The sequence below is a fragment of the Mustela putorius genome, unplaced genomic scaffold, assembly GCF_011764305.1.
Source record: "Mustela putorius furo isolate JIRA1106 unplaced genomic scaffold, ASM1176430v1.1 tig00000496_pilon_pilon_pilon, whole genome shotgun sequence".
Classification (NCBI taxonomy): Eukaryota; Metazoa; Chordata; class Mammalia; order Carnivora; family Mustelidae; genus Mustela; species Mustela putorius.
Window position 1 is genome coordinate 311,825 of NW_025421401.1, and position 23,057 is coordinate 334,881.

Below are 23,057 nucleotides of genomic sequence, written 5' to 3' on the forward strand. Positions count from 1 at the left end.
TCTGAAAATCATTTTTCTCTGGGTGCTTTCAGAATTTTCTAATTATCTCTGGTTTTCTGCAGTTTGACTATGATGTGCCTGTGTGAAGTTTTCTTTATATTCACTGTGTAAAGTTATCTGGGCTTCTTAAATCTGTAAACTTCTTTCACAAAAATTTGGAATATTTTCAGCCATTATTTTTTCAAATATTTTCCTATTTTCTCTCCTTTCTTTCACTCATCACCAATTATATCTATGTTAGACTACCTGATATTGTCCCACCAGTCTCTCAGACTCTGCTTTTTTTTAAAAGATTTTATTTATCTATTTATTTATTTGACAGACAGAGATCACAGAGAGAGAGGAGGAAGCAGGGTCCCCGCTGAGCAGGGAGCCCGATGCGGGGCTCGATCCCAGGACCCTGGGATCATGACCTGAGCCAAAGGCAGAGGCCTTAACCCCCTGAGCCACACCCAGGCGCCCCCAGACTGCTTTTTTTAATCTTTCCATTTATTTTCTCTATTCTTCAGACTGAACCATTTCTATTGATCTGTCTTGAAGTTCACCAGTGCTTTCTTCTGCCACTTCCAATTTGTTAAGATACTTCAGTGAATTTTTTTTTTAACTTTTAGAAAATCTTTTTTTTTATAGTTTTTCTCCAGTAAGACATGTTACCTGTTCATCCAGTATGAACACATATTTCTTTACATCCCTTAACAGGACTATAAAAGCTCTTTAAAACCCTTTTTCTAACTTCAACATCTGCATCACCAATATTTCCATTGATTACTTTTTCTCTTCACTAAGGATCATATTTTGTTTCTTAATTATATTTTGTTTCTGATTTAGTAAATTGGTTTGTATCCTGGACATGATGAATGATATACCAAAAAGACTCTGGAATTGTTCATATTCCTTTTAAGCCAACTGCTTTTTGCTTTGTTAAAGCAGGCCATGAATTTGGCCGAACTTAAATTCTGCCTCTCTGTGATGGTCAACAGCTGAAATATAGTTAATTCTTTTAGACTTACTAGACTACTTTGACCCTGCTGCAACCATGCATAGTTCAACTATCAACCAGAGATTTGGGCAGAATTTATGTGCAGAATTTGTTGTTCCTCCTCTGTAGCTCTCTCTATCCTAAAATTTCTCCCTTCATTTTTCAGCTGCTTACACAGCTCTAAATACTGTCCTCTGGTTCTTCAAGCCAGTATATATTTCTGGTTTTTGTCCAAATCCAAAATTCCAAACACTGGATGAGGCCTGCCATCAGGCCAAAATCTAGACAAATAAAAAAGGTGTCATTCCCTCTTCCAGATGGTGAATCCTGTCCAGTTTCTGCCTACTTTTACTTTATATTTTTCTTACAGATTTTATTTATTTATTTGACAGACAGAGATCACAAGTAGGCAGAGAGACAGGCAGAGAGAAAGGGGGAGGCAGGCTCCCTGCCGAGCAGAGAGCCTGATGTAGGGCTCAATCCCAGGACCCTGAGATCACGACCTGAGCCGAAGGCAGAGGCTTTAACCCACTGAGCCACCCAGGTGCGCCTCTGCCTACTTTTAGATATTGATTTAGTACCTTCAGACAGTGGTTTTTTAAAACTTTGTCCAGAATTTATAATACTTATCTTCAAGATTATTCCAATATAAGCTACTCATACATATCATCTTAATTTATTTGCATGCCTGAGTTTCTCACTAGATTTCAAAAACATTACAGAGACTTTTTATGCCTCAATCCCCAGAGCCTCCTTCATTTCCTCTGAATTTTCAAAATGTTCCTCATACTTACCTGTTTTCTTTTTTCCTGAGGGCATTATCTGTCGTATTTTTTGCTCTTATCATCTTTGCAGTTTAGTCTTCATTTTGGAAATGATTTTTTTCTTTTCTTTCTAATTCTGCCCAGTCTATTATCACCTTATTTTCAAATTCATATACTTCAGATTTATATTGTTCATGAAATAACAATACTTCTTAATGTATCTTATGTATCTTAATATATCTTTTTGAAAAAGTAGGCTTCAGTTTTGATCTGTATTAAGGGCATGCATTTCTGACATGCTTTCACTATCTATAGATAAATTACTCTTCTCCTTATTCTCTTTTTTTCTAAACATAGTAAAGATGTTTGGTTCTGATCCTCTTCTGTTGCATATTTTAGGTGAAATTCATTTTCCTAATTTGTATAACATTCTGGACTGCTTTTCTGCTTCAGACCTCCTTCTACTATTCTCATATACTGTTAAGAAATATAGTACCTTAGTAGAGCCACAAAAGTTCCTCAAAAAATTAAAAATAAAAATACCATATGATCCAATAATTTTACTATTAGGGATTTACCCAAAGAAAATGAAAACATTAATTTAATCTATGTACCCCTATGTTTCTTGCAATATTATTTACAATACCCAAAATAATGGAACCAACCCAAGAGTCCATCAATAGATGAATGGATAAGGAAGATGTGGTGTACACACAGGAGTATTACACAGCCATAGAAAAGGAGAGGATCTTGTCATCTGCAACAACATGGATGGGCCTAGAGGGTACAATGCTAAGTGAAATAAGTCAGACTGAGAAAGACATACCACACGACTTCACTCATAGTTGGAATATTAAAAAAAAAAAAAAAAAAGAAGAAGAAGAAGAATCAGACCTGTAAACACAGAGAACTGATGGTTGCCAGAAGGCAGTGGATGGGGAAGATGGGAAACTGGTCAAAGGGAGTGCGAGATGCAGGTTCCAGTTATGGAATGAGTAAGTCACAGGAATAAAGGCATAGCATAAGGAATATAGTCAATGGTGTAATAGTGTTGTGCTGTATGGTGACAGATGGCAGCTACAATAGTAGTGAGAATAGCATCATATTTGAACTTGTTGAGTTGCCATGAAGTACACTTCAAACAAGTATAATATGGTCAACGACACTCAAATTAAAAAATCAATCTCTCTCTCTCTCTCTCTCTCTCTCTCTATATATATATATATATATATATCTGTTTTTGAAATATCCTGGCTCTTTTCTTTTAAGCCTTACATCTGGACCTTCTTTTTCTATGGTCCCTATCCTGCTCAATTTTTCTCTCATTTCTGGTCCTATCTGGAAGGGAACTCTGGCCGGTCCATTTCAAGAATACACAGAGGCTACAATGCTCCAGCCTGATTCAAGCCTTACCATGAAACACTCTCTGCTATTAGATATAGTAAAGTATTATCCAGTTTCAGCTGCCATTTTTAAAATGGCTTGCTATACTGTCTAGTGAATTATCTTACAGTTACTCTGTAATTTTTTATTCCCAGATCCATCAGAAATCGGCTCCCTTATATCCTTCTATTTTCTCCTGTCACAGACACTGGTAACAAGAAGACCTTGTAGCTGCTGGTAATTACTCTCCACAAAACTGTTCTTAGAAAATATATTACCCAATTTTGTTGTAGATATTATCAGTGGACTTTTAGTTTTGCTTTCTAGTTTCTCTGTCTTTATGTGGAGCCTCAGGAAAAGCCAAAAACTATGCTGCCACTACAATATTTTCCCTTCAATTAACAACTGAACAAGCCATTTTAAACACAGACTACCAAACAGGTAGTTCAAGAGGGCAAATCAAACAGGTAGCTTTTTTATCACACTGGATAAATAAAGGGTTAAGCAAATGTTTTTATAAGTTAGAACAAAAGTTAAAATAAATATGTACTTACTGTATACTTCTAATCATGAAGCTGAATTTCTGCCTGTTTACTAAGAAAAGCAAAGAGCTTCGCTATAACATTAAAAGGTTTTAACTTCTCCAAGATTGCTGACTTGCAAGCTTAACACCTTGAACTGTTATTACAAGCTACATTTGACTGTGGTATAAAACTCTTCACTTTCAGTTGTGACTCTGGCATAGGAGACTGATTTTACCCATAAATTTTGTGATAAGTCATATTCTCTTACAGACTTTATTCTGGAATTTCCTTATAAGGTAAGTTAATTTGCTGGTTCGTCACCAAGACCCTTTGTTTTAAGTCTAAAATTTTGTGGCACAAAAAGATTCCAATTTTTAAAACAATGGGAACTTAAGTCTTCTCCATCATTTCCAAGGGATGATGCCTATCTTTTCAATCTTTTCTTTCTTCTAAGAGTTAATATTTATTGAACAATTACTATGTGGCAGGCACTGTTCTAAGTATTTCATTTTTAAGCCATTGAAACTTTGCAAAACTCTCTAAGTTAGTTATCCTGACTTTAGATATCATTTATAAACCAGCACATAGAAGCTAATGTATTTAACCATTATGCTGTAGTATCTCACAAAACCTGTTTATATCTGTTTCCATGGCACAGAAGTTAAGATTCAGGATTCAAAACCTGGGATTCAAATCCTGACTCCATCTGTTACTACCTGCCCCTTAGGCAAGTTACTTCTTGTGCTTCTGTCTGTTGTGAAAAATTAAATGAACTACAATATGAAAAGCATTCAGAACAGAGCCCAGCATAGAGCTAGTATGTATCCAGATCTTACCATTTTTTTAAACTGGCTATGTGACAGGGTCTAAATTACCATTCTGCAACTTGATTTTTTCACTAAACAGATGATGATCCATGTTGCAGAATAAACCTAGTTTATTTTATCTACAATGTATTATTCCATCACATAAATGTCAGTCTCTATTTATCCATTCTCCTATTGACAGTCATTTAATCTGTTTCCAGTTTTTGTCTCTGCTGCCAGATGCACATGCCTTATGCAGGTCTCCACGCGCACACACGTAAGAGTTTCTCTATAGTATGTATGTAGAAGTGGAAATGCTGGACCATTGGGGGTGCTTATCTTCAACTCTGATACTGTCAAAACTCCAAAGGGGTTTTGTCTCACAAGAAATGGATGACATATTCTGTTTTTCCAAATCCCCACTGACACCTGGCATTGCCAGACCTTAAAAATCAACTTTTATTCTATTATCATAACATAAATGGTAAAGATAGCCTATGTATAATGAGGTACTTATAAAGTACCATATTCTTAACTCTTTTAGTAAAGAAAATGATAGCAAAATGCAAAACAAAATGTTGAATTACCACATAGACCTGGAGGAGCCAAGGAGTAGACACAAAATTTCTACACATCAAAGAAACCTAAGAAATAAAAAAATAAACATGGTTGATGAAAAATAAAATACTCACCTCAAACTCTCTGAGCAGTTTAGAAATAAGCAAACCCTCCGGAAACTTGGATACTACCTAATAGAAAATACAATACAATATAAATAGACATTATTAGGATTCTGGCTAACAAAATATCAAAATAAAAACACTATAAACTTAAATAATAACAAAGAAAAAAATAAGATTAGTGAGTGAATGAATTAAAAGTCACAATACTTTTAAAATCAGTTTTTAAAAAACAATAACAAAAAAAAGGCTTCCAACATTTCCAGAGTTGAGAAATCATTCTTGCACAGTACTGCAATGCCATAGCTCTCCAGAAATTCCTACAATTCTTTAGAAAACATAGTTAGCTTTAGCTTACATAAAGTAAATATTCTACAGCATAATTTCAAGCATTTTATTTTAAATATTTTATATTTAAGTAATCATAACACCTAGTGTGGGGCTCAAACTCACAACCCCGAGATCGAGAGTCACATGCTCTACCGAGTGAGTCAGCCAGGCACCTCTCAAACATTTTAAATGGTAGAAAAGAAAATGAATACTATAGAAATCTTTGAAAAATTCAGTTAAGCAAAGAAAAAGTTATCATAGTTTTTGTTGCCCGTATGCACATAAAAATATTGGTCTTTAATATAAAATAAAATCATTTCTATAACAAGTTTTTTTATTATCATACCATAAGCAACTCTACATGTCAGTAAATATGGATCAACATGTTTACTAGCTATAGAGTTTTAAGATTATTTGATATACCTAAATTTACTTACTTGATCCTCTATTTATGGCTGTGTCCTGTGTTTTATTGTCACAATTATAATTATTTTCATATTTGCATATTGCACACTTGTCCAACTATTTTTTAGGAAAAATTCCTAAATTACTCTATCTCAAAGTATAAAAAGCTTTGTGTCATCCAGATTTTTCCAAATATTACGTTTCATTAGAAAGTCTAAATCAAGCTTCAGAAAAATATAAAAATGGTTCCAAAATCCTATGACCAGAGATAGTTGTTGCTGCTTTTCATAAATCATCCTTTAAGAACCTCTTCATGTAGACACACACATTATACATGATTTTACATGAAAGGACAATACTAAACATGCTATTCTATAAAATCTGTTTTAATATGTCAAGAAGATACTGCCATGTAAATTAACTAAAATATACAAAAACTTTCTTATAAGCCTCATAATACTGTGTAGTTTGGGTAATTAATCTAACCAATCCTTTACCAATGAATGTTTAACTTTTCTTTAATTTTTTGTCACTGTAAAAAAAATCATATTGAATATCCTTAAATAAATAATCATTGGGTACATGGCCAAATGTCCAAACAAAAAAGTAGGGTTTGAATGAAAAAATAGGGTTTTTGCATTTCACCCAATAAAACCACGACAACTGAAATGGAATAATATAAGGGAGTAAGAGTCGTAAAGGCACTCTGATCATTCAGGTAAGAATAGCTTCCACCAACTTTTAAGTGTACATAACCTTTAGCCTGATACATTAACAGCCAAAGAGCTTTCACAAATTAAAAAGGAAAAACAACAAATTAGGCCAAAGACATGAACAGGTAATTCACATAAGAAATATAAATGGAGGGGTGCCTGGGTGGCTCAGTTGGTTAAGCGACTGCCTTCTGCTCAGGTCATGATCCTGGAGTCCCAGGACTGAGTCCTGCAGGGGACTCCCTGCTCAGCAGGGAGTCTGCTTCTCCCTCTCACCCTCTCCCTTCTTGTGCTCTCTCTCAAGTAAATAAATAAAATCTTAAAAAATAAATAAATACAAATGGCTACTAAGCATATGAAAAGATGCTCAATATAAAAATCAAGAGGTATAAATTAAACATTATTGGATAGTAACATTTCACCATCAATGGGAATACAAATCTGTTCAGATCTTTTAGAGGGCGATTAAGTATTAATGACCAAAACTAAATTATTCAATGCCTTTGACAAGTCTGCTTCCAGACACATGTTCAAGGACATTAACTGTAACATTTTTTTAATAGCCAAAGCTAGAAACCGCAACATAATCAACCCCAGATCTCATAAATGAAAGATAGTACACTGGCTGAGTGGAATGCCATGTAATGTTTAGAATATTTGACATCCATATATATGAAACTGATACTGGAAATACCTTGAACTGTTTGCTAACAATGATTTATGGGGGTAAGAGGAAGAAAAAAAGAAGACAGCATGGAAGAATTCCATTTGCTAAATAATTTCGAGAACATTAAAAATTATTAGGAGTAATTTTTTTCTGATCTTAAAGGAATAGCCATTCCATTTGCAATACATTTAAAATGATCAGATATTAAGTATAAAATACTCACAGGCAAAGAAAATTTAACCACAAATGAGATCTAAATGTGTAATTGATTATTCCTATTCATTTCCCAGAAACAGAAAATACTTACAAATTGTATCTTATGTTTTAGTTCTGGATTAATAGTCCCACCAGGTCCAATCTGTGCAATAACTGATTTGAATGTGTTCTCCAGCTATGAAAAAAAAAAAAACTCAAGTTATAATCCAAAAAGAAAAAGATCAAAGATAAATCTGAACAATATGTAAAAGGAAACACCTACCACAGGAAATGTCTTTCAATCAAATGGGTAAATTCTTAAGAGGCATTGTTACATTTCATACCATATAAAATATATATTTAGAGTAGATGAAATCTATAAAACTAAACACTCTGCAAGTTTCCAGGGTAATTAACATTCTCTGAAACAATCAGATTCTAGAGTGTTCCATTTTTCAAACTCCTACTCAATCTCCTACTCTTACCCAGAAAGGATTTTTGCTAATTTTTTTCTGTTTATAAAAGTTCGGTGTTTGTTAAACACATGCCTAGTGAATGCCAAATGCAAGGAAAGGACTGAATGGCAGAAGGTCCTGGGAGGCAGGAAAGAATGTGCGCCAGGGCAGGGAGGAAAAGCTCTTCTGTTCTAACAGGAAAGAAGAAAGAACCAGGCGGGATACAGAACGTGGGTCAGAAGGTGGATGGCTTCAGTATTCTGAGTTCTGCAGCAAGGCCCAGTCCTTAGAGTTGGAGGGAAAGGGGAGACAGTTCAGGGAGTTGAGAAAGCAGAAAAATAAGGTGAGGAAGTGATGGAGGACTTTCCAAATGCGATACGCAGGGAATAAAGACAGGAGAGGCATGAGCTAAGACAACAGGGATCTAAGGATGTTTGTTGAGACAAACCAAAGGTATAGAGGTCCCAATAAGGTAGAAGATGATATACAGGACTATCTGGAAAAATAAGCCAGAAACACAGGCAGTCACAGTCAGGGAAGCATGGCGCTTATGAAGACATTCCCACCCGGTAAACAGCCATGGCAGGGGAGACCTAAGTGAATCAAAGACCATGGATTCACATTTCTCCCAGTAAAACCACAACATCTGAGATGGGATGATTTAAAGCAGAAGAGTCATAATGTATGTTTAAAGATAGTAATGTTTAAACATGTATATTTAAAGCATGTATGTTTAAATATACATATTTAAAGTAAGTAGGAAAAATAGATGCTAGAAAAGACACAAAGGTATAATGAAAAACACACACTACGCTAAAATCCTACCACATAGAATCATTATTAATATTTTTTCCTTCTAAACTTTCTATTTTTTCATCTTTCTTCTTGTCACTTGGCCTGTCATTACTTACAAACTGTATAACCTCTCAGGTGTCAGTTTCTTCATCTGGAAAATGAAGACAGTTTCAGTATCTTGTAAGATTAACAGGAAAAGGGGATGGGGGGGAGACTAGATTCTTAGGATTATATCACTAGCTTTCACAAAAAGCCTCAGCCCTGGGCTCGTGTTCTTCATGATTCTTCTGTATCTGCCATCAGAGAACTCGCCAAAGCTCTCCCAGGGAACAGCTAAGAAAATCTAAAGGGAACGGATTCCTCACATCCCAACATGCTCCCTCCATGAGAAGAGTCAGTATAACAACTTCTTATATTATTACTGTGCTAGGTGTTGCAAGGGACCAAAAAAAAGGGACACATCAGTGTCATTCCTCTCAAGCCACTTAAAATTAAGTAGGGAAAGGAGATAAAAGCATAAACTGCTATAAACTAAGGCCGTCTCAGAGCATCACTGAAGAGGGAGAGAAATGCAGAGGGATCTATTATCACATTAGGTTATAAATACAAGGAAAGCCTCCTTTCTGAAGGGCCTTGAAGGGTGGTAGAGATGGCAAGGAAGCCATAAGGAACTTAATGAGCACAGGAGAAAAGGGGGAAAAAATAACTCGCCTGAAGGCACTAAGGAAGTAGTGGGAGATAATAATGAAGAACAGAGAAGGAAGGACTACAGAATACCTCCAAACAAAGGACCTTTACTTGGTTATATTAAAAAAAAAAAAAAAAAAAAAAAAAACAACCTTGAGATTTTCAGCAAGGGAGAGACATAATCAGAATTTTAATGCGTCAGCAGAAAATGATATAAGAGAGGTGGACAACCAACAAGGAACCCACTGCAACTCTCTGGAAGGGAGTCTTCACCGGGTCGCTAAGACGAGGGGACATTATAAGGTGGAACGCAGAATCTGTAGAAATTAGGAAAGATTCCAGTACAGGCAAGGGAACTGCTAATTCGATAGGGATGAATAATAGGAGGCCCAGGGGAACAGGCTCTAAGACTGCAAGTTTTAGGAGGAAAGCTAAAGGACCCTGGAACACAGATGTAGGCTTTTGCTGTTTTTTAACAAATTCCAAAAGTTCAGGAAACTGAGAGGTAATGACAGGATGAAAATTACAAATGTGATTTTTCTCTCTGGAGCATGGCTTGGGACAGGGTCAGGAAAGGACAGCCCAGGGGCCAAACCTGGCCTTTGCCATCTGTGTTTGTACTGCCCATAAGCTTGGAATAGTCTCAATATTTTTAAGTAGTAGGGGGAAAAACATAAAATGAATATATTGTGATACATGAAAATTATATGACACTCAAATTTCAGTATTCATAAATAAAATCTTACTGGAACATGCCACACTCACTCATTTACACATTACCTACATGACTGTGTGTCACACTACAAGGGCAGAGTTGAGTGTTTACAAAAGAGACCATATGGACCTCAAGCCTCAAATATTTACCATGTGGCCCTTTAAAGAAAACAGTCACCAGGCCTGGGCTTAAGATGTCAAAATGATAGGTTCTTAGCTAGGAACAGAATGCTTCTCAAGAAGAAAAAAAAAATGGTTTTTGCCTCAAGCTAGATCACTAAATTAAGATGACTTTAAGCTGAATGGGAAAGGGAAGATTTCTTAAAGTGCAGCTAATCTTGGGGATATCTATACTTGGAGGGTAGAAGTTATAGGGCTAAGGGCAGTGAGAAAGGAAGGTAATCAGTGATTGACACAAGGAAATAATCTGAGGCAACACTGATTTCAATAATATTCAGTCTCAGATGCCTACCTAGCAAACACAAAGAATGGATAATAAATCAATCAAACAAAAATTATATTACAGAGGCATAAATAAAGATGGAAAGTGACAGGAGAAAAAATACCATATTCAAATAGGAGTCTCTAGGATTAGAGAAGAGACAGAAGAACTTTGAGTCAGAAAATGGTACTCCTCAAAAAAATGGACAAAAAACATAAATAGGCAATTGATAAATAGTAACATTAAGCAATAAAAGCATGAAGCTTAACCTCTAATAAAGAGACACTAGTCAGATATAGTTACTTGCCTATCAAAGTGGAAAATTATTTTTATAATAATGCCCACTTATTCATTCAACAAAAATGTTCTGGACACATACTATGTGCTCCACAGTGGATATACAGGGTAAATAAATTAGAAATGGTCACTGCCATTCTGGAACCTGGTGGTCTAGTATGGGGAGACAAACATGAAATAATCATAAATATATAATTGTAATTATGATAAATATCATGAAAAGACTCACAGAGTGTCATGAAAGGGTAATATCCTTAAAAGCATTAGGAAAGCAATGGGAGATCTAATAGCCTGGGTTGGTGGGGAGGGAGAGGTCATCTATGCTGGGTACTAGCAAAGGTACAAAAAAAGAAGCACTCTCCATACACACACCTTATCTAAGTGTTAACTAAAACAACTTTATGAAGGACAACCTAACCACATAAAAATACATTTTTTTAAGATTTTATTTATTTATTTGACAGACAGAGATCATAAGTAGGCAAAGAGGCAAGCAGAGAGAAAGAGGAGGAAGCAGGCTCCCCGCCAAGCAGAGAGCTCGATGTGGGACTTGATCCCAGGACCCTGAGATCATGACCTGAGCCGAAGGCAGAGGCTTAACCCACTGAGCCACCCAGGCGTTCCTAAAAACACAATTTTTTTTGATGCAGTGATTGTTGCTCCAGAAACTTATCCTGTGAAGTAATGATTTTCATCACAAGACTATTTTTAATAACAAACACTAGCAACAGGCTTAATGCCAAATCAAGGTTACAAGTTAAATTACCGTGCATCCTACTACCAATAAAAATACTTAATGTGGGATGTTCACAACTTACAGTTAGGACTTAAAAAAAAAAAAAAAAGGTCACAAACCTGGGCCAGAATGATTCTAATTTTATTTAAAAAGAAAAAGAAAGAAAGAGAGCGCCGCTTAGCATAATACTCTTTAGCTCCATCTATGTCATTGCAAATGGCAAGATTTACTTCTTTTCTACAGTTGAGCAATATTACATTGTGTATATATACACCATATCTTCTTTATCCATATCTTCTTTATCCATTATCAGTTGATCGATGCTGTTTCCATAGTTTGGCTATTGTAGCTAATCTGCTATAAACACTGGGGTGCATGTATGCCTTTCAAAATCAGTCCGTCAGAAAGACAAATATATGATTTTAGTCCTTTGTGCAATTTAAGAAACAAAACCAATGAGCAAAGTGGGGGGAAAAGAGAGAAAAACCAAGAAACAGACTTAACTGTAGAGAACAAACTGATGGTCACCAGAGGGGAAGGAATGGTAGGATGGGAAAAACGGGTGATAGAGATGAAGGCGTGCACTTGTGACAAGCTCCAGGTGACATACAAAGTGCCGAACCACTACACTGTACCCCCCGAAACTAATATACTACTGCATGTTCACTGGAATTTAAATAAAAATTTTCAAAGAAAAAGTTAACTTTTCTGAGTGATAAAAATATAGGTGATTTTTATTTTCTTCTGTGCTTTCCTGTATTTCAAATCTTCTCCAATCAATCTTTATTACTTTGTAATAAGAAACAATTTTAAAAACAGACACCTGGGTGGTATTTGGAAACATGAGGGTGGAAGCATTTTGGAAAGAAGAGGCACGAAGCTAAAAGCAGTAAGGAACAGAAATGACATCTTAGAGGAATATTCTGCAGCCCTTCGACCATATGGTAAAACATAAATACACTTGTGATCAAGATCACAAAACTGGCACTGACACACATAGAAGCAAAGTCTTCGACTGCTGAAATACTTGTTAGGTACCTCATCTGACAAGAAACCAGACAGTATGGAATGTGCCTTGCCATACTAAAAATTTCATCCAAACTCACAAGAAAACAGATAGGGAACAGCTCCTTTTAGTTGGCCAGGGAACACAACTTCCAAAACTGCATTAATGAACCCAACAAACAGCTCCTGCTGAGAGTAACTGTTTAATATACCCAGTTGCTTGCTTGTCCATGATACTCTTAAAAAGACAGCTGGGCCAGGTCATCAAGGAAAATAAAAAAGCAAAAAGCATCTTTTTCTTACATGCAACACCAAGCACACCACCTAATTCACATAAGAATGATCAACTCCTTGGTCGCAAATTAAAAGTTCAGTGCAAACTAACACCCAGCCCTGATTTTTAATTCATTTAAGACCAGAGCTTCTTGGGACGCCTGGGTGGCTCAGTTGGTTAAGCAGCTGCCTTCGGCTCAGGTCATGATCCCAGCGTCCTGGGATCGAGTCCCACATCGGGCTCCTTGCTCTGCAGGGAGCCTGCTTCTCCCTCTGCCTCTGCCTTCCACTCTGTCTGCCTGTGCTCCCTCTCACTCTCTCTCTCTCTGACAAATAAATAAATAAAATCTTTAAAAAAAAAAAAAAAAAAAAGACCAGAGCTTCTTTTAGAACTCCATGTTCACCTACTTTAAACCTCACACTGTATGTTACAATGAAGTTTTCTAATGTGGAAGATGGGAGCAGAGTAGCATGGGGGCACTCCAGATGGTATGAAGGCTAGAGAACCCAGAAATGCCAGATCCCTGCTCCTTGACCAAACATTATCACAGGCAATGACCTATCAATGGAGCAAAGGAACACTATGGTTAGCTGTGATCTGGGACTACACACAGACAGATTATTTGAGGCTTCATTTCTAGAAAATATGGCTAATCCGTGCTCATCCACTCACACTGTCACTCTCCATGTAAACTTCCTCTCATCCAGTATAAAGGAAATGTAATAGAATGTGGTAAAAAGATTATTCCTACCTTGCAAAACAGAGTTTAAATTGTTCTAACCATTTGCTTTGTGAAACAAAGCATGGCAATGGGCAAAGGGTGTTATACCAAAGACCACGCCTGGCTGTTCTTAGAGGTAAAAGATGAACAAATACTAATAATCATCTTACAGGGGCGCCTGGGTGGCTCAGTGGGTTAAACCGCTGCCTTCGGCTCAGGTCATGATCTCGGGGTCCTGGGATCAAGTCCCACATCGGGCTCTCTGCTCAGCAGGGAGCCTGCTTCCCTCTTTCTCTCTCTCTCTGCCTGCCTCTCTGCCTGCTTGTGATCTCTCTCTGTCAAATAAATAAATAAAATCTTTTAAAAAAATAAAATAAAATAATCATCTTACAAAGGAGAAATTTATTTTTCTTCTTGTTAATAACGTGATTTTCTTACTACAAAACAGTATATGTTCACTGTGGAAAACATAAAATATAGTATAAAAAAGTCTGTAAATTTATAATTTAAGTGTGTTATACGTGTTCTTTTTCTACACTAATATATATACTTTAGAATTCTGAGTAGGACCACATAGTAAACTGTTAAATCTGTAATTCTGAAGAAATGGCAAGTTGTACATTTACAAATAGGATTACGTAGGATCTGATAATTACATGGAGTCTGTCCTGCTAGCAAATTAAAGTACATAGTTTAGAAATTAGAACCCACACTTTGGAAAAGATTCAAACAGCTCCCATGGCAAAAACTTCAACTGGCCATGAAATGTGGTTGCTAGACTGCATATATGAGGAATTCTTGGAGCTGCATGAAACTTAAAGGAAAACAGTTAGAGAAAAAGTGTCTGTGCTTCCCTCTCACCCTCTCATTGAGGCCATGCCAGGAGCAAAGGTCCTAAACAGTGCACTAAATAGTGCCTTGTTCTGATGGTTACAGGCAGAGTCTCCCCACCCCATTTTATGGAGTTTAAAGTCTTTGAAAAAGAAATATGTACTATCATTAATATTTTTTCTGGAATTTTTAGTCAGTAAAATAAATTTGGAAGATAGAAGAACTTCAAACACTAGAAAAAACAAAGCAAACTAATCCTTCATTGTTGAGTTTTACACAGTTAATTTATTTGGACTCAAATCATTTTGAGTTTTACTTTGTTAGTACTATACTGACTGAACTGTGTTTCCTAAAATTCCCATGTTGAAGCCCTAACCCTCAGTGTGATGTTTTTTGTGATGAGGTCAGAGGGTGAGTACAATATACACACACATACACACACACACACAGGAATATTATTTTTTTATAATATTCTAAATTTTTTATTTTTTTTAAAGATTTTATTTATTTATTTGACAGAGAGAAATTACAAGTACACTGAGAGGCAGGCAGAGAGAGAGAGAAGGAAGCAGGCTCCCTGCTGAGCAGAGAGCCCGATGCGGGACTCGATCCCAGGACCCTGAGATCATGACCTGAGCCGAAGGCAGCGGCTTAACCCACTGAGCCACCCAAGCGCCCCTAAATTTTTTATTTTTTATAAACATGTATTTTTATCCCCAGGGGTACAGGTCTGTGAATCGCCAGGTTTACACACTTCACAGCACTCACCAAAGCACATACCCTCCCCAATGTCCATAACCCCACCCCCCTTCTCCCAACCCCTCTTCCCCCCAGCAACCCACAGTTTGTTTTGTGAGATTAAGAGTCACTTATGGTTTGTCTCCCTCCCAATCCCATCTTGTTTCATTGATTCTTCTCCTACCCACTTAAGCCCCCATGTTGCATCACCACTTCCTCATATCAGGGAAATCACATGATAGTTGTCTTTCTCTGCTTGACTTATTTTGCTAAGCATGATACGCTCTAGTTCCATCCACATTGTCGCAAATGGCAAGATTTCATTTCTTTTGATGGCTGCATAATATTCCATTGTGTATATATGCCACATCTTCTTTATCCATTCATCTGTTGATGGACATCTAGGTTCTTTCCATAGTTTGGCTATTGTGGACATTGCTGCTATAAACATTCGGGTGCACGTGCCCCTTTGGATCACTACGTTTGTATCTTTAGGGTAAATACCCAGTAGTGCAATTGCTGGGTCATAGGGCAGTTCTATTTTCAACATTTTGAGGAACCTCCATGCTGTTTTCCGGAGTGGTTGCACCAGCTTGCATTCCCACCAACAGTGTAGGAGGGTTCCCCTTTCTCCGCATCCTTGCCACCATCTGTCATTTCCTGACTTGTTGATTTTAGCTATTCTGACTGGTGTGAGGTGATATCTCATTGTGGTTTTGATTTGTATTTCCCTGATGCCGAGTGATATGGAGCACTTTTTCATGTGTCTGTTGGCCATCTGGATGTCTTCTTTGCAGAAATGTCTGTTCATGTCCTCTGCCCATTTCTTGATTGGATTATTTGTTCTTTGGGTGTTGAGTTTGCTAAGTTCTTTATAGATTTTGGACACTAGTCCTTTATCTGATATGTCGTTTGCAAATATCTTCTCCCATTCTGTCAGTTGTCTTTTGATTTTGTTAACTGTTTCCTTTGCTGTGCAAAAGCTTTTGATCTTGATGAAATCCCAATAGTTCATGTTTGCCCTTGCTTCCCTTGCCTTTGGCGATGTTCCTAGGAAGATGTTGCTGCGGCTGAGGTCGAAGAGGTTCCTGCCTGTGTTCTCCTCCAGGATTTTGATGGATTCCTTTCTCACATTGAGGTCCTTCATCCATTTTGAGTCTATTTTCGTATGTGATGTAAGGAAATGGTCCAATTTCATTTTTCTGCATGTGGCTGTCCAATTTTCCCAACACCATTTATTGAAGAGGCTGTCTTTTTTCCATTGGACATTCTTTCCTGCTTTGTCAAAGATTAGTTGACCATAGAGTTGAGGGTCTATTTCTGGGCTCTCTATTCTGTTCCATTGATCTATGTATCTGTTTTTGTGCCAGTACCATGCTGTCTTGATGATGACAGCTTTGTAATAGAGCTTGAAGTCCAGAATTGTGATGCCACCAACTTTTTCAATACACATAGGAATATTATTCAGCAAACAAATCCTGCCATTTGTGACAATATGGATGGACCCTGAGGGCATTACGCTAAGGGAAATAAGTCAAAGAAAGACAACCACTGTATGATCTCACTTACATGTAGAATCTAAAAAACAAAACAAAACAAAAAAACTTGAGCTCATAGATATAAGAACACATTGATGGTATTCGGGGGCAGGAGTATAGGAATGGGTGAAATAAGTGGAGAAAGTCAAGAGGTACAAATTTCCAGTAATAAAAAATCCTGGGATGGGTGCTCTGGGTGGCTCAGCTGACTAAGCATCTGCCTTCAGCTCAGGTCATGATCCCAGGGTCCTGGAATCAAGTCAGGCTCTCTGCTCAGTGGGAAGCCTGTTTCTCCCTCTCCCTCTGCCACTACCCCTACCTCTGTCAAATCAATTTTTTTTTAATCTTAAAAAAAAATCCTGGGGAGGGGCGCCTGGGTGGCTCAGTGGATTAAGCCGCTGCCTTCGGCTCAGGCCATGATCTCGGTGTCCTGGGATCGAGCCCCACATCAGGCCCTCTGCTCAGCAGGGAGCCTGCTTCCCCCTCTGTCTCTGCCTGCCTCTCTGCCTACTTGTGATCTCTCTCTCTGTCAAATAAAATAAATAAAATCTTTAAAAAAAAAAAAAATCCTGGGGATGTAATGTACAGAACGGCAACTATATTTAATACTGTATGTAATAATAATATAGAATAATAGACATTACATAATATACATTATATGATTATGTAACATAATAGTTAACAGTGTTAATAACACTATATTGTATAATTGAAAATTTCTAAGAGACTAGATCTTAAAAGTTCTCACCATAAGAAAAAATAATTTGTAAATATGTGTGATGATGGATGTTAAGTAGACCTGCTATGATCATTTCATATTATAAACATACCAAAGCATCATGTTAATATCAGTGATATCTCAATTTTTTTTAAATCAATAAAAATTCTTTTAAAAGATATAACTCAGAAACAGATGGAGATACATACAGTGAGGTATGTAGGAAGAAGCACAGAGCTCCACACTGTCACCAGACATGTCACTCTCCCCCCAGATCTCTACTCTTCATTAACCTGGAAACTCTCCAAATCCAACACATTAGGATTTTTTTGGAGGCTTTGTTCCAACACCATAACTGATTAATTCACCGGCCTCTAGTGAATGAATTCAATTTCCAGCCCCTTTCCTCTCTCAGGAGGTTGGAGGTAGAACTAAAAAGTTCTAACCCTCTAGTCACATTGTTGGCTCAAACTGGCAACTAGCCCCCATTCTTAGGTGCTTTCCAAAAGTCACGTCATTAACAATAAAAGACACCTTTATAGCTTTCATCTCTTTAAAAACTGCAAGGTTTTAGGAGCTCTGTGCCAGAAAAGAGGGAAAAAATGTAATTTTATATAATAAATCACAATATCACATCCTATAATCAATCTTAATAGATGGAGAACATTTCTACATACATCCATGGGGAAAATCTCAGAATCTAGTAACAGAAAGGAATTTCCTCAACCTGGTTTATGGCACTTATAAAAATGGTACAGTTAAAACCATAGTTAATGATGAAAAACTAATGTTTTTCCCCCACAATCAGGAAAAAGCCAAGAATTTCCACTCTTACAACTTCTATGCATTATTATACCAGAGAGCCTAAGAAGAAAGAAAAAGCCATATAGATTGAAAAGGAAGTAAAAATGTCTACTCCCAGAAAATATAATGATCTATGCAGAGAATCTCAATTCTGGGGCACCACAGTGGCTCAGTCGGTGAAGCGTCTGACTCTTGATTTGGCTCAGGTCATGAGCTCAGGGTCCTGGGATCAACCACCTCCCCCCCCCCCCCAATCACATCAGGCTCCACACTCAGGGTCAGGAGTCTGCTTGAGGATTTCTTTCTCTCTCCCTCTTCCTGTGCCCCGTTCCTCCTCCCCTTCTCTCTTCCTGTCTCCCTCTCTCTCTCTCTCGCTAATACATAAATCTTTTTTTTAAAATCCCAACTCTATAAAAAAGCTACTATAATGATCTGAACTACAGAAATGAGTTTACCAGATACCTTGATTCAAGGTCACAAAATTCAAGGTCAATATACAAAAAAGTCCAATTAATTTTCTATATACCAGCAACAATTAACTAGAAAATAAATTGAAAATATCCTTTATGGTATCAAAAATATGAAAAATGCAAGGGTAAAACTTAACAAAATATATGCAAGCCTTGGGTACTTAAACTATAAAAGAGTACTGAAAACTTAAAGACCCAAATGGAAAAACATACTATGCTTATGAATCAATAGTTAAGATGTGAATTCTCCCCAAACTTACCTATAGACCCAATGTAATTCTAATGAAAATCACAAGAGGCAATATTTATTTTTGGTGGAAATTAATAAATGGTTTATATCAAACTAAGTTTATCTGAAAATGCAAAGAACCTAGAGTAGCAAAAACAATTTGAAAAAGAAAGCTGTAGGACTTAACTATGTAATTTCAAGATGTTAAAAAACTAGAATAATCAAGATAGTGTGGTATTGGCAAAAGAACATGTAAATCAATGCACAGAATAAAGAATCCTAAAACCTACACATACAAGAGGTTAATAGATTTGATAGAGATGCCAAAGTAATAAGGTAGTTCAGTGAGGAAAACAGTATTTTACAAAAAATAGTGCTAGAGGAATTAGCTATCCATTGCAAAAAAACTTTCATCCATATTGGTACCTTATATAAAAATTAACTTGAGAGGTGCCTGGGTGGCTCAGTGGTTAAGCCTCTGCCTTCAGCTCAGGTCATCATCTCAAGGTCCTGGGATGGAGCCCCACATCAGGCTCTCTGCTCGGCAGGGAGCCTGCTTCCCCCTCTCTCTCTGCCTGCCTCTCTGCCTACTTGTGATCTCTCTCTCTCTCTGTGTCAAATAAATGAATAAAATCTTAAAAAAAAATTAACTTGAGATGGAAAATAAACTTAAGAAGAACTAAGGAAATGAGGTAAGCACAGACCAGAAGAAAGCATTTGCAAAACATGTCTCTGGTAAAGGACTTGTACACGCACATTCATATATTATTCTTCCAACTCAATACAAATCTCAATTTTTAAGAATGAGCAAAGGATGTGAAGACACACTTTAAAGAAGATGTATAAAAGGAAATGTGCATATGAAAAGATGCCCAAAATTATTCATTGTTAGTGAAATTCCAATTAAAACCACAATGAAATATCACCACATATCCATTCAAATGACTAATATTTTTTAAATTAACAATACCAAATGTTAACAAAGATGCAACTAGAACTCTCTTTTGTAGCTCACAGGAGTGTAAAATCATAGAGTCACTTTAGAAAACAGTTTGGCAACTTCTTATGAAGTGAAACATACTTACTGAATGACCCAACAATCCTACTGCTAGGTATTTACTCAAGAGAACTGAAGTCCACAGTCATACAAGTATATGCAAAGGTTCATAGTAGCTTTATATATAAATATCCCAAAAAGGAAACAACCCAAATATCATCTAATGGGGGGAGATAACAAGTTGAAGTATATCAATAGAGTGGAATGATATGCAATCAAAAAAAGTAACAAAAGCTTCATGCTAAGAAGCTAGACACAAAGGCCAAACACTACTTAATTCCATGTGGGTGAAACTCTTGAAAAGTCAAACTCATAGAAAGCAATGGTTTTTATATCTGTGGCTATAGCTGAGAAAAGAGGTCAATTACAAAGCAGCATAATGAAACTTTTTAAAAATGATGGAAATAGTTTCTTAATTTTGATGGTGATTACATGACTGGCTATACTGTCAAAACTCAAACTGTACCATTTTAAATGGGTAAATTTTATTGTATGTAAATTTTTACTAAAGCTAATTTTTTTTAAACTTATACAGGTAAGGCACTTTTATATCGTGAATTTAATTTCCATGTGCTTACTCTGAACTCGATTTAAGCTACCATCTTGTGTGGACTGAGAAGGAAGATGGTGGGGGAAGAGGGGAACCTAATTTCATTTGGTTCCTGGAATTCAGCTAGCTAGCTATCAAATCATTCTGAACACCTGCAAACTCAACTGGAGATCTAAGGAAAGAATTAATTGCTACAATTAATGACCACTTTTTTCAAGGTAGGAGGTTTGGAGATATATCAGAAGATAAACCCCGGAGGGAGGGAGTCGGCTACCAGAAAGTGATAAAGCCGCAGAGCACAAAATTGGAACTTCAAGCCATCTGCTCCAGTGAGGGACGTCCCTGCTTGAAAGGTGCTCAGGTGGCCAAATGGGCAGAATCCTAGGTGGGGCGGTGTGGTCTCAAGATCCCTGGAGTCACAGAAAGATCAGGCATGCCTGAGTGCAAAAGAGTTCCCAAGCATCAGAGCAGGGAAGCCAGCTGCTATCACTGAGCCCAGGAGTGGGCTTGCAGTTCGATGCTGCCATAAACCGTAATGAGGGCATGACAGGGTGATGGCTCTCCAAGCAGGGGCCCAGCAAGAGGCAGAACCACAGCGAAACCTCATCCCTTCCATGGGAGGAGCAGTCGTAGTATACATGGCAGGAGCTTGTTAAGTTTGGAGACTCAACGCAGGGTCACATGCCTGAGATAAAAACACTTGGTCACAGTCTGGGTGAACACAGAGTATGGACAGAAACCAGGGAGACAAGACTGATTGACCCCTTCTCCCCAAGGGTGCACTAAAGACTGGGGGCACAAACTTTCAGCTCCAGGGACTGGAGATCAGGACATCACCATTTCCATTTTCATTTCCATCCCCAAAGTGGGGCAGAAAGCCTTCAGAAACAAAAGTCACGTAGAGCAATGCAAAGCAGCTACACTGAACCTGGCCCCCTAGCAAGGGCAGTGCCTGAAGTCAAAGACACCTGAGAATCAGTGCAACAGCCCCCACCCCAGGAGACCAGCAGGAACATCTGTGATCACACCTAACTGCAAAACTCTAGCACTAGGATAAACCAGTATGTAGATTTGGGGTCTCTTATGATTCTTTAGTCTTCGGTTTCAATTTTTTTTTTTTCCTTTTCAACTAGTTTCTTATTTTATGAGCTCTTTAAATCTTTTTTAATTTTCATTTTTATATTTACATTTATATATATATTCTTTATTTTTGGCTTTCTTTCTATATATATAGATTTCTTTCCTTATAATTTTGGGATCTAGATTCTTCTAACAGACCAAAATACACCCAGGACTGAGTACACTGCTCTGTTCAATTGACCTGTTGGATTATATTCTCTCTCTCTCTCTCTCTCTCTCTCTTTTTTTTTTTTTTTTTTTTTTTTTTTTTTTTTTGGTTTCTGATCTCTTCTGATTTTTTAGTATATATTTTGATGGGGATGGTTGCTATATTTGTATTTTATTCTCTTGTTCATTTATTCTTCTCTAGACAGAATGGCAAGATGGAAAAATGCACCCCAGAAAAGAAAACAAATGGCAGTATTAACTGCCAAGGAATTAATCAATATGGATATAAGCTGCTGGGCCTAGAATTCAGAATAACAATTATAAAGATACTAGCTGGGCTTGAATAAAGCATAGAAGACACAGGGAATCCCTTTCTGAAGAAATAAAAGAACTAAAATCTAATCAAGTTGAAATAAAAAAGGCTATTAGTGAGATGCAGAAAAAAATGGAGGCTCTAAATGCTAGGATAAATGAGGCAGAAGAGAGAACTGGTGATATAGAAGATAAAACGAAGGAGAGTAAAGAAATTGAGAAAAAGAGAGATATACAGCTACTGGATCATGAGGGGACAATTCAAGAGATAAGGGATACCATAAAGCAAAACAATATTAGAATAATTGGGGTACCAGAGGAAGCGGAGAAAGGGGAGGGGGGACAAAAGGTATACTGGAGCATATTATAACTGAGAATTTCCCTAATCCGGAGAAGGAAACAGGCTTTCAGTCCCAGAGGCAGAGAGAATCTCTTTCAAAATCAATATAAATAGGTCAACACCTCAACATATAATAGTAAAGCTTAAAGTCTCAGAGACAAAGAAAAAGTACTGATAGCAGCTCAGGACAAAAGATCTGTAACCTACAAAGGAAAAAACATAAGGCTGAAAGCAGACCTAGCCACAGAGACCAGGCAGGTCAGAAAGGATTGGCATGATACATTCAGGGTGCTAAATGAGAAAACACATAGCCAAGAATACTTTATCCAGCAAGGCTATCATTCAGCATAGAAGGTCAGATAAAAATCCCCAAGGATAAAGAGAAACTAAAAGAATTCATGGTCGCTAAACCAGCCCTGCAAGAAATATCAAAGAGGATCCTTTAAGAAAAGAGAAAACCCAAAAATAACTTATATGAGAAAATAACAGAGACAATATACAGAAATAATGACTTAACAGGTAATACAATGGCACTAAATTAATATCTTTCAATAGTCACTCTGAATGTAAATGGGCTAAATGCTCCAATCAAAAGACACAGGGTATCAGAT

The 23,057-nt window shown here is 37.0% G+C and overlaps 1 protein-coding gene across 1 annotated transcript in view; it reads right to left on the minus strand.

Moving 5' to 3' along the window:
* TDRD5 (tudor domain containing 5) overlaps positions 1-23,057 on the minus strand; it is a 90,233-nt gene that overhangs the window by 56,325 nt on the left and 10,851 nt on the right. The window contains exons 5-6 of the mRNA XM_004762007.3: positions 7,559-7,642; positions 5,149-5,205 (exon numbers count right to left, since the gene is read on the minus strand). Of these exons, the coding sequence (XP_004762064.1) occupies positions 5,149-5,205; positions 7,559-7,642 (141 nt within the window). The remainder of the gene's footprint in view (positions 1-5,148; positions 5,206-7,558; positions 7,643-23,057) is intronic.